Source organism: Pseudoliparis swirei, chromosome 19 (genome assembly GCF_029220125.1).
Source record: "Pseudoliparis swirei isolate HS2019 ecotype Mariana Trench chromosome 19, NWPU_hadal_v1, whole genome shotgun sequence".
Lineage (NCBI taxonomy): Eukaryota > Metazoa > Chordata > Actinopteri > Perciformes > Liparidae > Pseudoliparis > Pseudoliparis swirei.
The window spans coordinates 13,791,739-13,806,588 of record NC_079406.1 but is presented as its reverse complement, the minus strand read 5'-3'; the positions used below and the strand labels follow the sequence as shown (position 1 = coordinate 13,806,588).

At 42.2% G+C, this 14,850-nt stretch overlaps 2 protein-coding genes across 2 annotated transcripts; both read right to left on the bottom strand.

Annotated features, from left to right (window-relative positions):
• Positions 1 to 3,566: 3,566 nt before the first annotated feature.
• Positions 3,567 to 5,032, bottom strand: mrpl18 (mitochondrial ribosomal protein L18). Its single transcript, XM_056439035.1, has 4 exons — positions 4,804 to 5,032; positions 4,508 to 4,676; positions 3,876 to 4,110; positions 3,567 to 3,776 (listed from the first exon to the last, which is right to left on the bottom strand). The coding sequence occupies exons 1-4, from the start codon at positions 4,868 to 4,870 to the stop codon at positions 3,699 to 3,701; spliced, it is 549 nt and encodes a 182-aa protein (XP_056295010.1). The 5' UTR covers positions 4,871 to 5,032; the 3' UTR covers positions 3,567 to 3,698.
• Positions 5,033 to 5,987: 955 nt separating this feature from the next.
• Positions 5,988 to 13,816, bottom strand: tcirg1b (T cell immune regulator 1, ATPase H+ transporting V0 subunit a3b). Its single transcript, XM_056439016.1, has 21 exons — positions 13,702 to 13,816; positions 12,490 to 12,608; positions 12,131 to 12,209; positions 11,851 to 11,999; positions 11,631 to 11,726; positions 11,428 to 11,489; positions 11,219 to 11,345; positions 10,996 to 11,078; positions 10,800 to 10,893; positions 10,430 to 10,642; positions 10,197 to 10,347; positions 9,942 to 10,081; positions 9,688 to 9,845; positions 9,507 to 9,597; positions 9,312 to 9,430; positions 8,963 to 9,176; positions 8,396 to 8,506; positions 8,225 to 8,311; positions 8,012 to 8,132; positions 7,669 to 7,840; positions 5,988 to 6,844 (listed from the first exon to the last, which is right to left on the bottom strand). Exons 2-21 carry the CDS (start codon positions 12,604 to 12,606, stop codon positions 6,751 to 6,753), a joined length of 2,478 nt encoding a protein of 825 aa, XP_056294991.1. The 5' UTR covers positions 12,607 to 12,608; positions 13,702 to 13,816; the 3' UTR covers positions 5,988 to 6,750.
• Between the last annotated feature and the right edge of the window lie 1,034 nt (positions 13,817 to 14,850).

Below are 14,850 nucleotides of genomic sequence, written 5' to 3'. Positions count from 1 at the left end.
CAATCTCATAAATGCCGGCCGGCCAGTTGACCCCCACCCCCCTACCCCAAAACAAAAACTCTTCGGATCTACATGATTCACGTGGATGACCTATTTTTATTTCAAAACGGTGAATTTCACCGAATGGTGACAAGTTTGCAGGTATGATTATAGCCCGGTTTGTCCTGATAAAAGAGATGTAAATAATGTTGAACCGTCGGATCTAAAATCGTGAAAAATGTCTTCAGCCTCAGAGGATTTAAAAAACAGCATTAAGTGTTATAGTATACAGGAAGTTACAACCACGTCTCAATATAACAGAGGACTCCTGGTCTAACTTTAGTCCGTCCCAGATTGATCATCTTGTTGATAGTGCCACAGGCTCTCTGAGAATGACACTGGACTCGATAGCCCCTCTGAAGAAGAAGACAGTGAGGAAGAGGAGATTTGCTCCCTGGGATAACCCTCAGACCCGCAAACTGAAGCAGATGTCACGAAAGCTTGAAAGCATATGGCGTTCAACTCATCTGGAAGAATCCCGCTTAGTTTGGCGAGATAGTCTTAAAATTTACAAGAAGGCCCTCCGTAATGCCAGAGCAGCCTATTACTCATCAGTAATAGAGAAAAATAAGAACAACCCCAGGTTTCTCTTCAGCACTGTAGCCAGGCTGACAGAGAGTCACAGCTCTGTGGAGCCGAGTATTCCTATAAACCTCAGTGGTAATGACTTTATGAACTTCTTTAATGAAAAGATTGTAACTATTAGGGACAAGATTAATAATCTCTTGCCCTTAACCAGTGCCAATCTGTCCTCAAGTGGAATGGCCTTGGAAACCGCTGTATGCCCTGGTGTATATTTGGAGGGCTTTTCTCCCATCAACCGTGACCAATTATCTTCAACGGTTTCTACTTCTAACACGTCTACCTGTCTCTTGGACCCCATCCCGACGAGGCTGCTTAAAGACGTTTTGCCTTTCATTGGCAGCTCTCTATTAGATATTATCAATGTGTCTCTGCTAACAGGCCACGTACCACATTCATTCAAAGTGGCTGTTATTAAACCTCTCCTGAAGAAGCCCACTCTGGATCCAGAGGTGTTGGCTAACTACAGACCGATCTCTAACCTCCCCTTCCTCTCCAAGATCCTTGAGAAAGTGGTCGCAAATCAGTTGTGTGACTTTCTACATCATAATAGTTTATTTGAGGAGTTTCAGTCAGGATTTAGAAAACACCACAGCACCGAGACAGCACTGGTGAAAATTACTAATGACCTCTTAATGGCAGCAGATAAAGGACTCCTCTCTGTCCTGGTCTTGTTAGACCTTAGTGCTGCATTCGACACCATTGACCATGACATCCTGTTACAGAGACTGGAGCAGTCGATTGGCATTTCAGGCACGGCACTAAGTTGGTTTAAATCCTATTTATCAGATCGATCTCAGTTTGTATTTGTAAACGATGACGCCTCGATAACCACCAACGTTAATCACGGAGTTCCACAAGGTTCTGTGCTTGGACCAATTTAATTTACCTTATACATGCTTCCTTTGGGCAATATTATCAGGAAACATTCCATAAACTTTCATTGTTATGCAGATGATACTCAACTATATCTATCGATCAAACCAGAGGAAACCAACCAACTAAGTAAAATTCAAGCATGTCTTAAAGACATAAAAACATGGATGACCTGCAACTTCTTGATGTTAAACTCAGACAAAACCGAAGTAATTTTAATCGGCCCTGAGCACCTCAGAGATCAATTATCTGGTGATGTGGTTTCTGTAGACGGCATTGCCCTGGCATCCAACACCACTGTAAAGAATCTTGGCGTTATCTTTGATCGGGACTTGTCCTTTAACTCCCACGTAAAGCAAATCTCAAGGACTGCATTCTTTCATCTACGTAATATTTCAAAAATCAGGCACATCTTGTCTCAAAAAGATGCAGAAAAATTGGTTCAAGATTCAAGATTGTGTGTGTGTGTGTGTGTGTGTGTGGTAATTTCCAAGTGTGCGCAGCCGAACGCACCGCGTTCGTTACTTCGAGACTGGATTACTGCAACTCCTTATTATCAGGCTGCTCTAATAAGTCTCTTAGGTCCCTCCAGTTGATCCAGAATGCTGCAGCTCGTATTCTCACTAAAACTAAGAAAAGAGATCACATCACTCCTGCACTAGCTGCTCTGCACTGGCTCCCCGTAAAATCAAGAATCACTTTTTAAATTCTTCTCTTAATGTACAAAGCCTTGATTGGTGATGCTCCATCATATCTTAAGGAGCTTGTAGTACCATATTGCCCCACTAGAGAGCTACGCTCACTAAATGCGGGACTACTTGTAGTTCCTAGAGTTTTAAAAAGTAGAATGGGAGCCAGAGCCTTTAGTTATCAAGCTCCTCTTTTATGGAACCAGCTTCCAATTTCAGTCCGGGAGGCAGACACAGTCACCTCGTTTAAGAGTAGACTTAAGACTTTCCTCTTTGACAGAGCTTATAGTTAGGGCTGAATCAGGTTCACCTGGTCCAGCCCCTTGATATGCTGCTATAGGCTTATAGCTGCCGGGGGATGTTTTAGGATGCACTGAGTACCTCTCTCCTCTTTTCTCTCCTTACGGATGAATTTTCATCTCTCAATCACATGTTACTAACTCTGCTTTCTCTCCGGAGTCCTTGTGACTTCACGTCTCATGGGGTCATCGGACCCTATGAGACGACATAGATCCTATCTGCTGATGGATCATCGAGGTCTGGGTCGTGGAATTCCTGCTACTGACTACGCCACTGTCCTGTTGAGACTCCGCCCACTGTTGAGACTCCGCCCACTCCTCTCTCGTGGAGGTCTCCATCGTGGAATATGCCTACTATGAACTATTCATACACTGTCATATTCATTGAATGTATTTTAACTCTAAATCTGTCCTTCTGTACACATTACATCTATTGCACCTGTCCATCTTGGAGAGGGATCCTCCTCTGTTGCTCTCCTGAAGGGTTATTTGGGAGTTTTTCCTGGTCCGATGTGAGGTTTTGGGGCAGGGATGTCTATGTGTACAGATTGTAAAGCACTCAGAGACAAATTTGTAATTTGTGAATTTGGGCTATATAAATAAACTGAATTGAAGTTGGAGTGGCGTTCATGTATTAATACATTTTTATTTTCCATTTCTTATTCTTATAAGTTGTCGGTAAGATTCCAGCTTGTTCCCTTACACGGCAGCAACAGAGATGACTGGATTTAAGAAGACCATAAAAACTAGTTATTTTTAAAAAATAGGTATGAAATCCTTTGAAAGTTTTAAACACATATACAATATAATTGTATTTATTTTTATACTAAATTCTTTTTAATGCCCTTTACTCCACACTTTACACCTTTTACCTTACTTAATGACCTTTATTTATTTGTACAAAGTTTTCTTAATTGATGGTATGGCCTGAACTTTGTCAACATACCATCATATAATACCTGAAGTAAAAGTACACCTATAATTAAAACATTTGATATTGATATTGCTTTGAGGTGTCAGGCAGGAGTTTTCTACAACCACACATTTTATCCACAAAAAACAAACCACAGGGACAAGCAACTGTACTTTCGCCACTCGTTTTGTTTCACTTTATATTGTCCTTGACTGAATTTCTGGTCATCTTAAGAACAATACAGTCTAGATTCACAATACAGAGGGCTTTTTGAAATAACATGTGAGATGACACATAAATTCAGGTGCCAATGTATTTTCTTCTGGGTTCACTAAGGGTGATTCCTCCCTCTTTCATGGCTGCCCTGAATGACTGTACCTGGAAACGAGAAAAGTCAGAAAGAGAAAAACATAACTTATGGGGAGAAATGACGTACAAATAAATGTAGTAACAGTACATGTTGCTGCATGCACTTACAGCGTCAGAGCGGTACGTCCAGGGAATGGCCCTGTACACCATCCTGGTGATGCCAGCCTGCTGGCATCGCTGTGCCAGCACCTCTCCCACAGCCTGACACGCTGCCACGCATCTGGTGGAAGCCAGCTCCTTCTTCAGCGCCCACTCCTGGGTGGTGCAGGAAAGCACTGGGACCGGAGAGCTGCAGGAGAACACGTGTGCCGTCACATGTTGCTGGGTGCGAGAAAACACCAACCTGAAAACACGAGTCAAACATGGTCAAACAGAAGTAAGAGGGAACGTCTCTGTAAATATTCAGGTCTCAGTCAGCTTTAACTGGTTATGATAAGGCCGTATATGCACAGTCACCGTTTAATGCGTATTTGTATGAGTCCATGTTAGACGTCTGGACTAAAAAGTCACTAGTGCATCAGATTTCATACAGTAACTATTTATGAATTACAGATTCAATTAGTATTATTTGTTTGAGAGTGTGATGGGCATCAGCGGGAACATTAAAACCTTTAGTTCATGATTTTACATAAAAGATGTAACGATGCACATTGGTTTAAAATAATCTAAAGTTTTCCTTCTTGTGTTTATTCATATACACACGCACACAATCTCACACACAGACATACACACACGCAGACCTGTGGTAGAACTGCCGGTGGGGCCAGGTCGTCTTCCAGCCCCGGTCCTTCACAGCCAGAGCCATCTGCTCCAAGTTCCGCGGGTTTCTGTTCTCAAAGGTCGGGTTCACGGCTTCGTTTTCCTCCGAGCAGGGCTCCGGCCGAGAGGCTGCCTGACTCAGACACCGAGCTGGGTGACACACACGCGGATTCATCAAACAGCAGCTACGGAGGAACTACAGCGTGTTGCGTTAACGTTCACAAATTATGATGCATGAAGGTAAAAACATTCGTGATGAAAAGAAACTTGACATTACCCGTCTGATTTGTAGCCACAATTGGACGTCGAATTTGTCTAAACAGCAGTCGTAAACTGGAAGCCATCTCCTCAATTGTGTTCACTTCATAAATTAAAATAACGCTTAAAGTCTGGTCAATGTGCTGCCGCAGAACATACAATACGCCATGTCCTTAACATGTGAAGTATCTGACTCTCGCTATCCGATAAGAATTCACCGTGACATGCGGAGCGCCATCTTTGACATTCAGATAACATCCGGTTCATTTGGTGTTACGTTGGAAGCAGAACTGACAGAAACACACGCACTTCGGAAGGTTCCGCGTACAGGTCTTAATAAAATCATACGCTCTGCTGCACATTTCTGGTCATTTACAGCTAAATGACGGTACCTCATCGTCCCTCCGTCATTTAGCTAGTAAAGGTGTATCTTCAACTCGCCAACACAAATTGACAACGTATTTCATTAGGTTACCTAGCAACCGAGCATGTCTGTCTATTACTACAATAATAAACCATAAATTATTATTATCATTATTATTATGGGGAGGTTCTCTGATATATACACATGTACATATATAAATACATGGTGAACTAATCTTACGTTAGATTGTTCCGCTGGAGTAAGACGGCATTGAAGGCCTAGGTAGAAAATGCACGGCCTGCCACTGCATTTACTCCATAGTAACAAGTACTTTACTTCAGCAGACTTGAGGTACATGTGCTTAAAATTTCCATGTTATACTAATACTACCTCACTAAATTTCAGTCATACTTTTTACCCCACTAATATACTATGTATCTGACAGCTAAGAAGTTCACCGATTATACATACAAAACATGTGATCGACTTAAGAATAGGCTGCATTATAAGAAATTAACCTACTTAACTTAAACTGAGTTCCGTCTAAGTCAGCTCCATTAAAATGGCAGTTACATGTTAATAAATCAAAAATATAATCCATTGTTATACATATACCACCGTGATTAATATGTAGAGTGCATTTTGTGGATAATAAAATTACTACTTCTTACTTATAATGGCCTAGTTCTACGTTGTGATATTACTCATACTTATAACAATTGTAATACTCATTCCACCATTGGAAACTTCAAATATGTATTTAAGACATACATGACCTAATACATGATGTGAGGTAACAGGTAAGGTAGCCTGTTCAGTGAAGGACTTCCACAAAAAGATTAAACAAGAAAATCATATTTAATTTCAGTTCAAATTTGATCAATGTTAGTGCAAAACGACAGGAAGAAAATAGAAATGTCCAGGCAGAGTTTTGTTCAAAATATTGGCATGATATTGGAAGTTATTATCTGTCCAAAAGACTTACAGGATAAACAAGAGCTCAGTCCCAATAAGGCACCTGAAAAAAAACTTCTACTACCAATAAATACCTGTTGTGCTTTGTCCTTGGAAGACATGACAATGAGGAAAAAGTGTCTTTGGCTCATGAAAATCATTCATGCTATTCCCCGCTATCAAATTGAAGAATCCTACAGGGCTGGCTTGTACACCAATTCAACAACCATACCTTCCCTTAAATTGTGGAACAGGATCATTAATTGGTGTCCTTTCCCTTTTTGTAATTGATGTCTATAATAGATAGAATAGTACAGTGTAAATCCCAATTTTTTTAGAGCTACTGACAGATTAAAAACTACTACATAACAACCAAAATGAAAAAACTAATTAGCAAGGGGATACAAAAGTATATTTTTTCATTTCCTATAATGCAATTGTAATTAATTACATAGGGACTGAAAAAATAACAGTCTTTACAGTCATAATAATTGCGCAAGTCAATTAACTAATTTCACAGTCTACAGGCAATAGAATGCCACTGTTAAGACAAAGTCATTCTGATGTGATTAGTTGTTGGCCAAGTATTCAATAACATACATACATAAACATAATCATTTGGAAAATCCTAAGTAATGTTTCGGCCGATCAAATAGCAGCTGATGCATTGATCAGAGCTGAGAAAGAGAAAGGGCTCAACTTGTAGCCTGATCCACTGTAGAACTTGTTCTGAAACTCCACCCTGCAAGAGAAAAGCAAAGTCAACATGCAACACTACACTCTATAATGCAGAATACATTTGTATCCACCTGCCTCGTCTCTCTGCGTCCCCTTAACAATCCTGTCCAGTTTATTCTCCAGGGTACATGAACATGGAGCTGAACATTGTACTGAGCACATTGATCCTACCTAAAGGATGAAACCTCTTCATCTTGGAGCCTCACTGAGAACTCGTAAGCCAAAAAGTCAACATTGCATGTAAGATGCACAACTTATACATACAAAATAAGAAGATTGAGATGTACTTCGCAGAATACACTTTTTATGAATTGAATAGCAGTCAACAGTGTGCACTTTGTACACCAATAGGAAAAGACAAGAGGCTGAGAATACTGTGGATGGATCTCTAAAGGATCTCGTGAAAGATAAGTGAATCCCAGGACCCCTTTACCATCGGCATATTTGGTACAAACATAGTGACAAATACCGACGTTAGTACAGAACCTTATGCAAAGCAGATTTCTGTGTGCTCAGTAAGGTTTAAGTACATTGCCTTAAGCGATAGAAACAAAGGTTTAGACTGATTTGTGATTTAGGGGAGCGTGAAGATGAAGACTTGGTCTTTGTTTGCAATGTAATGTTTGTAAAAGTTATGTGAAAGTTCTGTAAAAGTTCTGTACTTTTTAGTGTCTTAAAAAGTTGTTTTCAGAACATAACTGAATAACCAACCCACTTGAACATGGACCAAAGCAAAAAGCTATAACAGATTTTACTCTGCAGATATTCAGCCTCCTTATTAGTATTTAAAATATTTTTCCATTGTCTTTTCCTCCATCATATCCTTACCAGTGCAGACGGAGTGCGTGCAGGAAAGCAGAGAGTCCCTCCATAACTAGCAGGATGCACACAGTCAATATAGCAAAGAAAGCAAAGACTACAAAGAGGACTACAGATCCCACATAGCCCTCCCATTTCAGGGCATGACGCATCACCATCACCCACAACACCTCCGACAGCTCTGTGGAGACACAAATAAATCAATGTCAGACAATCATGAGTGTCTGAATAACTGGCTGAAAAAAGAATAGCTTGAGTGTGTTTGGTTTGAAAGAGGAAGTCTGTCTGTGTGTGTGTGCATCATGTGAGTATGTATATTGAGTGTGTGTGCATCAGTATGAGTGCCACTAACGTGCATGTGCCAGACTGAGAGCCCAGAGCCGGAGGTAAGAGGCAGTATTGGAGATGCAGCCCAAGCAGTACTCTATGGTGTGGATGGCCTGATGCATGAACTTGTCTGCAACATCAAACACCTGCAGACAGAGCAGATTAAACACTTACAGAATCACAATAGCACATCATTGACTCCATTTAGTCAATTAAGTTAGTCCGGCTTCGTCCTTACCTCTTCTTCAGAAGCTCCTCCCTCCACCTCCTCCTGAACAGTGTTGAGGGAGCCTTCCTCGGCCACCAGCAGACGTCTGTCTTCCTCCTGATGTTGCAGAGAACCAGAAATGCGTCAGGAAATACATTCAACTCTAGTTAAAGTTAATAAAGTTCCATTGAACAGACTCACAACTTGGCGTCGTCTTCTCTTGAATGTGATGAATTCGCACAAGGGCTTCCCAAACAGGAGGACAGGGACAGAACACAGCGCCAGCACTAGCAGAACCTTCTGCACCACAATCTGCACACACCATTGTCTCTTTGTCAAACTAACATTCATTCATTTAGAAACTGAGCAGCAGTTACATAATCGTTGCCTATTACTGCAGTTGGAGCAATGATTGTCTGAAGAGGACATGCCATTGTGGCAGACTTCAGAGGGATTTGTCCAAAAGCATTGCCTTCAAGTTCCATCGACAGATAATCAAACCCAGAGGACGCAGGCACACACGGCTTCATGTATGAAAACGGCTGATGGCTAGCTTTATTATACCAATTATAGATACATTTCACCTCCAAAACCCCAAAATAAATAACCTTGATCTAAAATAATGCTGATTAAATGTTTTCTGTGAACCAACAGGTTTCTTGAAGGTTATACTTTACTAGCAAAATAAAATACTTGCTTAAGAAAGGCTGGAGGATTAATTTAAAAACATTGATATATTCCTTTTAGGGAAACGAACAAAACACACACCTGTCCTCCAAAGAGCGGTGGGTTGTCAGGGTTGTCTGTGAAGAGGAACATGTCGATGAAGTGGATGAGTATACTGGGAGCGTGTTCGGACAGTTCAGGGGTGTAGGCGATCCACTTGAAGACCACCATGAACACCAGGTAGCCGAACAGAGACACCATGAAGAACAGTTCAGGGATCAGCACAAAGAACACACTGCTTATCTTGCCAAAGTGCCTGGGGGGAAACACAAAACAATGAAGAGGAAACAAGTATGTGTGAAGGCAATCCAGCACAAATATGAAAAGAATCGAAAAGTGGAGGAGGATTCACAACACACATGCACGCCAAAAAAAGTTAAACATTACATACCAATAGTTGAAAAATGACAAGCAGACTCCAAATGTCATGTGAATGACACCGATAATGACTGACATCTTCATCTTGTACGAGTTAAGGAAAGTCAGTTTGTTGTTGGACAGCCCCCAGATCTGACAACGATGCAAGTAAGAGAGAATGAGAAGACGAAGACGAAGATGAAGAAGAAGAAGAGTGTGATGGCCATACCGGGTCAATGCCGAATGGATATGGGGTGGTGAAAACACCAGGCACAACCGGATCCATGAACAAGTACTTGTTCCCTGCGAGGACTGATGCACTGATAAGAAATGACACGGTTACGTGAGATGGACAAGAAGCAACGCGTGTGGGGAGTGAAAAAAAAAAAATGGTTTTTAAATGTCCTCACTTCCATTTGTTGGTCTCGAACATCGGGCCGACGTGCCACGCCGAGTTGAAGGTGCTGAGGCCTCGGCTGAAGCACTCGTTGTAAATGGCCCCCGTGTAGATGGAGAACAGTCCCATGAGCAAAATCAGATACCTTCCTCCAAACATCATCCTCCAGATCTGAAACACGCAGGAAACGATTAGATGTCATTCTGTAAGGTTGTATATGCAAGGTTGAAAAGGCCACGCAATGCCAGTGAATATCCTCCGAATTACCTCATTGTCGTTTTTCTTCAATTTGGGGTCATTCTCCTCGAGGACCATCCAGAGGGCAGCCAGTGTCATCAGTAACCCATGACCCACATCCCCAAACATCACAGCAAACAGGAAGGGGAATGTAATGATGGTGTACACCGCTGCAGAGGCATGGAGGGGAAACGCTGGACTTATAATGCATGTAAATGGAAATGAACCTTTTCAATCTCAAACTCTTAAGCTTCAGAGCATTGATGAAGAGGTGTGCAGACGTACCTGGATTGACTTCCCGGTAGCAGGCCACTCCGTAGGCATCAACAATGTTCTGGAAACCAGCTGTGAAAGAGTTGATGGGGAAGAGGGTAGGTGGAGTGCTGGAGTAGGGCAGGCGGTTGTAGAAAGAGTCAACACTACTTCCACTCTTCCTCTAAAAAAAGGAGAAGCCAGTTGGAAAAAGGTGAAGAGAGTGAGGTGCTTACTCATTTCAAGTCTCCGCATCGACAACTCACCCCTCCCTCTCTCAGAGCGCTCTGCAGTTCAGGCAGCTTGCTAACGGGACACCAGGCCTCAGCGATCAGGCATTTGTCTGTGACGGAGGGGCTGCAGAGATTCAGCACCATCTGGACCGCCTTACACTTCTGCACACGCACCTTCCACTGGGGGAGCACAGCCACCGCTCGATTCAGCAGCTGCTGCAGGAAGGACTCGGTCTGAAACAACACCTGAAATAAAAGGGAAGTGAGAGGGTGTTAGAATAACTGACTTGCCATTAATGCTATCGTTGTGCTTTGTTTTTTTCAAGTGGTACAGATAGAGAAATGTTTTTAAAAAGAGGTGAAATGCTGGTGATTCGAGCAGTTTTCAACAAACTGAACTTACTGTTTTAATATCTTCAATTCTGCCTTGAAGTCCCTGGAGAATCTCCTCTCTCTCAGCAGTGGTCTCAGGGTATGCAAACGTCTGTGTGCGGAAGCTGGGAGGGGGGAACATCACAAGACATTCTGCAGGTTCAACAGGCATTGTAGTCTGGAAATGTACAATTAAATAAATCAAACTGATTCACAGGTTTACTCACCAATCGCAAATCTTCTTGACTTTCTGTCCAATCTGATCCCCCCAAAAGGAGATGAGAAACACTGTCCATTGTACCATTTCCCCCTGTGAACGAAGACAAAGCAAACAGCTGTGGTAAAACACCCACAAGAAAACTCATCATCAGAGACTACCCCGTGGAACAGAAATAACTTTCAGATCCAACTCTCAACCAGGATCCCCTCTCTCGGTCTCCCAGTTCCCACCGTGTCAGGATGCTCGAGTCGATCCTCCATTTCTCTGAAATCCACTATGATATAACCTCGACATGCCCGCCATAATAACCGTTCAAACGAAGGAACCTTCCAAGGATGGACCACACCTGCCACGAAACTGAGAGAGAGGAGATGCAGACACATTCAATGTAGATACAAACCTGAAGCGCATAACAAACGTTTCATAAAATGAGAGATACCTGAGGTGGATATCTTGGCGGTTGTCAAACAGCCCTTGGCTTTCCAGTACAGGTGGTGGTGCCTGTGAGACGAAGCCAAAGAAAGGTCATTTGTAGTGTTGGTTTGCACACACTTTGTTCACACCAGCACAAATGAGTATATATTTATTTTTTAATGACAATACATGATGCAAGAATTGCTGCAGAAATTTAGTTTTTCCCACCTGTGAGGCTGTGAGGGAGTGAGTCCTGGTCAGCACTCCTTGGAACTGACAGAGCTGGGTCAGCTGAGTCCGGAGGCTGTCTCTGTTCCTGGACACCTAGTAAGACACAAAATAAATCCGTCAGGCCAATGGAGTTCAACCTCTTTAGGAATGATGCTCATGAGACAACGGAGGCTTTTCAAAATGTATTCATCATCTCAGCCTTGTTTTAAGTGCTCACCTCTTTCAGCTCTCTGGTCAGCCTCTCGCACTCCTCCTCCACGGTGATGAGTTCGCGAGGCTGAGGGGCCAAAGGTGTCGGGCATGGAGGAGGGAGGGGACATTGCATGCGGGGAGACAGGGAGCGATTGATCTCCTGCTCCAAGAAGGCTGAAGCGGAGATAAAGAAGGTCGAAGGGCAGATAAATAAGGTGATGAAGAAAGAACAAAACTAACACGTTCAAAAAAAAATTAAAAACATGCACGGAAATATAGTTGAGGAACAATGAGTCAAAACTTACTAAACGTTTTCTCAAGTTCCTCACATCGCCTGACCTCGCCGACAAACTTCCTCTGAAAGGCGTTCACATTCGGATTCAACTAAAGCATCAGAACAGAGGGCAGCGCAACCGGGTTATTCATGTTCATCTGATGACAGCCATTCGCTGCATCTCAAGAGTAATGGTCATCAGATGCTTGTAATATGAATCACAAGAAAACAATATGTTGCTTGCAAGTCAAGCACGTGAAAAACAAAGTAGCTGCACATGCGAAAGCGTTCTGTCCCAAGCAGTCGCTTCGGTGGCCAATGGGCCTCCATCTGTACTGGACTTTGATCATTTAACCACAAGACAATGAACCAAGAGTTCCATGAACTCACATCTCTGAATTCAACCAGGCCCAGTTCTCCCAGCTCACCGACACAGTTGTATGCCGAGCCCGACTGAAGGAAGAGCTGCACCAGGCACACCTCCTCACTGCGAAACATGGAGCCCATAACTGCATAGAGGGGGGGGGGGGAAAGTCTAAATTAATTTGTACTTTTTTTTAAAGAACAATTGTCAAATGTAGCCACTTTTGAAATGAGGGGTATTTTTAAGAAAAGTCTAGAAGCGAGAGGCAGTCATTCTCACAGGGCACTAATGTTTAGTTGAAAAATAAAAGCCTGTGTGACCAAGTTAATATATAAAAGCCTGTGTGACCAAGTTAATGAGTGTAAACTGAGAGGCAGGGAACATCAAGTCCCCTGACTGATGAGCAGACGGAATTTCCATTCTTGCATGACGGCATGTTTTCTCTATTTTTTCAGTTGCAAGTTAATTCCCTCTTTAATAAACAAAAAAATAGCGACACATACAAATATACATTTGATTGCCGGTATATAAAACAGGCATAGCTAAATAAAATAAAAAGGAATGCACTCCAATACAAAAAAAGCTGCAATAAACCCTACATTTATGATATTCTGCCGATTCAAAGAGGTGTGGATTTAACGTTGTGGTCCCTTTGGAGGCTGCTGTTTGAACTGTATGGTGTTGATTTAGACTGATCGTGTTGGTATAAATGGGGTGGACACAATGCCACAGCAGCACAAACAACTGCAGTCCCCAAAATGAACATTAAGTTGCATGAATTCTAGTCTAATTTTTGACGGGCAGGTCCGAATGGATTAGTTTTAGCTCGGACTAGAAACTTACGATCACGTTGATGAAGACAGTCGACTACATACACTTCAATTCAAGCAACGTCACACACAGATTAGTTCCTTCTCAACACAGTTTGAAGTTTTCTAAAACAAATAAGAAGTCTCGGTCTACATTTGTCTTAACACTCATCATAAATAGGACAATAAGTCAAATGTTAGTTGCATGTCATGTTAATTAAACAAGTCTAAAAAGAACGGCAATTAAACAACAGATGAAATTTAAAACGTGAAACGAAACCTCGTGATTGACTGGGGAAACTCCGGGACGAAAAAGACGTCCAATAAAATAGACACGGCTTTGATTTGAGTGTCGATAACAGCTGCGGTCGGTTCCCGGAGAAGAACCCCGCGTCAGAAGAGCCCCGCTACCCGCCGGCTGTCACTCACCTGCCGGCCTCCTGGTCCTGTTGGACTCGAGTCTGCTGTGTTTCAGGCGGCCCGGCCCCGAACCGACGGACAGACCGGTGACTGGCAGCGAAACCCGACGTGTTTATCACAAGTTATTGTTTTTTTCTCCCACTTCCCGTTTGTGGAAGTCACGTTACTGCGGCCTCACGTGACCGCTGGCGTTCGTCTCTCATTTGGCCACGAGGGGTCCGGTCGAGACGACAGGAGTTAGGAAAGATGAACGTCTAACGTTCGCGAAATGTAACATTATATAATACATTATGTATATTATTCTGCCACGCCGAGGTAAACGATATCATTAGTGTAGGTTGATAAACAGTTGAAAAGCAACACCATCAGGACATAACTAATTAAACACACGCCGTGGCTCTAAATGTCGTCGTTTCCGGTTCAGTCAGTCATTCCTCGCAAGACAGAGAACATCCGTTAGGTTACATGAATAAAACAAATACATCGTTGGTGCCAGAATACACTAGATTATGTGTTATATCTTATTTAAAGTGTTCAAGGTCATTTATGTGTGCGTATTGGAACCGTTTTTCACAAAAGTAGCTTAAATATTTTCGGTTTTAATTCATACTTTGTAACATGTCAAAATATATAAACAAATTCATTTCATTTGAACACTTTAACCAACTGCACGTGAGGTATTCTACTTCCCTAAAAGGTCACCTGCATGTTAAGGTTGCTTGTTAGTGGCTTACTGAGCCACTGGGAACTTCTCAAAATCTTAGCACGTCAAATAAACCATTGGGGTAAGCGCACATTGTCATCAGTTTGCAGTGAAGCTAAATCACCCAGGTAAAGTAGTTTGACGTCATAAAACATTGGACCAGAAATGAATATCATAATGCAGCTATGGACTAATTTTCACTTACTGAGCAGCTTTAATGTGTGAACTGTTCAAATGTAGAAATGTGAATATATGCACTCAACAGTGCCCGTTGTCTCGATCCAATTCATAGATGAATGGCAATACAAAAGATATTTTATTTTATTGTAAAAGGGCAGAGTTCCAACAGGTAAAATAGCAAGTAATGAGAAATATACAATTGGAAAACGACAAAAGTTTAAATGGAACAAATGAAACTGGAGGTTAAACAAGTACATTTTTCAGAGGAACATGAA

Excerpts from the sequence above, each read along its gene's own strand:
- tcirg1b (XM_056439016.1), bottom strand. The coding sequence starts at position 12,606 with ATGGGCTCCATGTTTCGCAGTGAGGAGGTGTGCCTGGTGCAGCTCTTC. Across the intron at positions 11,346-11,427 it reads CGCCAAGATATCCACCTCAG|TTTCGTGGCAGGTGTGGTCC; the intron begins GTATCTCTCATT and ends CCTCTCTCTCAG. Across the intron at positions 9,431-9,506 it reads ATCCATTCGGCATTGACCCG|ATCTGGGGGCTGTCCAACAA; the intron begins GTATGGCCATCA and ends CATCGTTGTCAG.
- mrpl18 (XM_056439035.1), bottom strand. The coding sequence starts at position 4,870 with ATGGCTTCCAGTTTACGACTGCTGTTTAGACAAATTCGACGTCCAATT. Across the intron at positions 4,111-4,507 it reads CACCGGCAGTTCTACCACAG|GTTGGTGTTTTCTCGCACCC; the intron begins GTCTGCGTGTGT and ends TCGTGTTTTCAG. Across the intron at positions 3,777-3,875 it reads GGACGTACCGCTCTGACGCT|GTACAGTCATTCAGGGCAGC; the intron begins GTAAGTGCATGC and ends TCTCGTTTCCAG.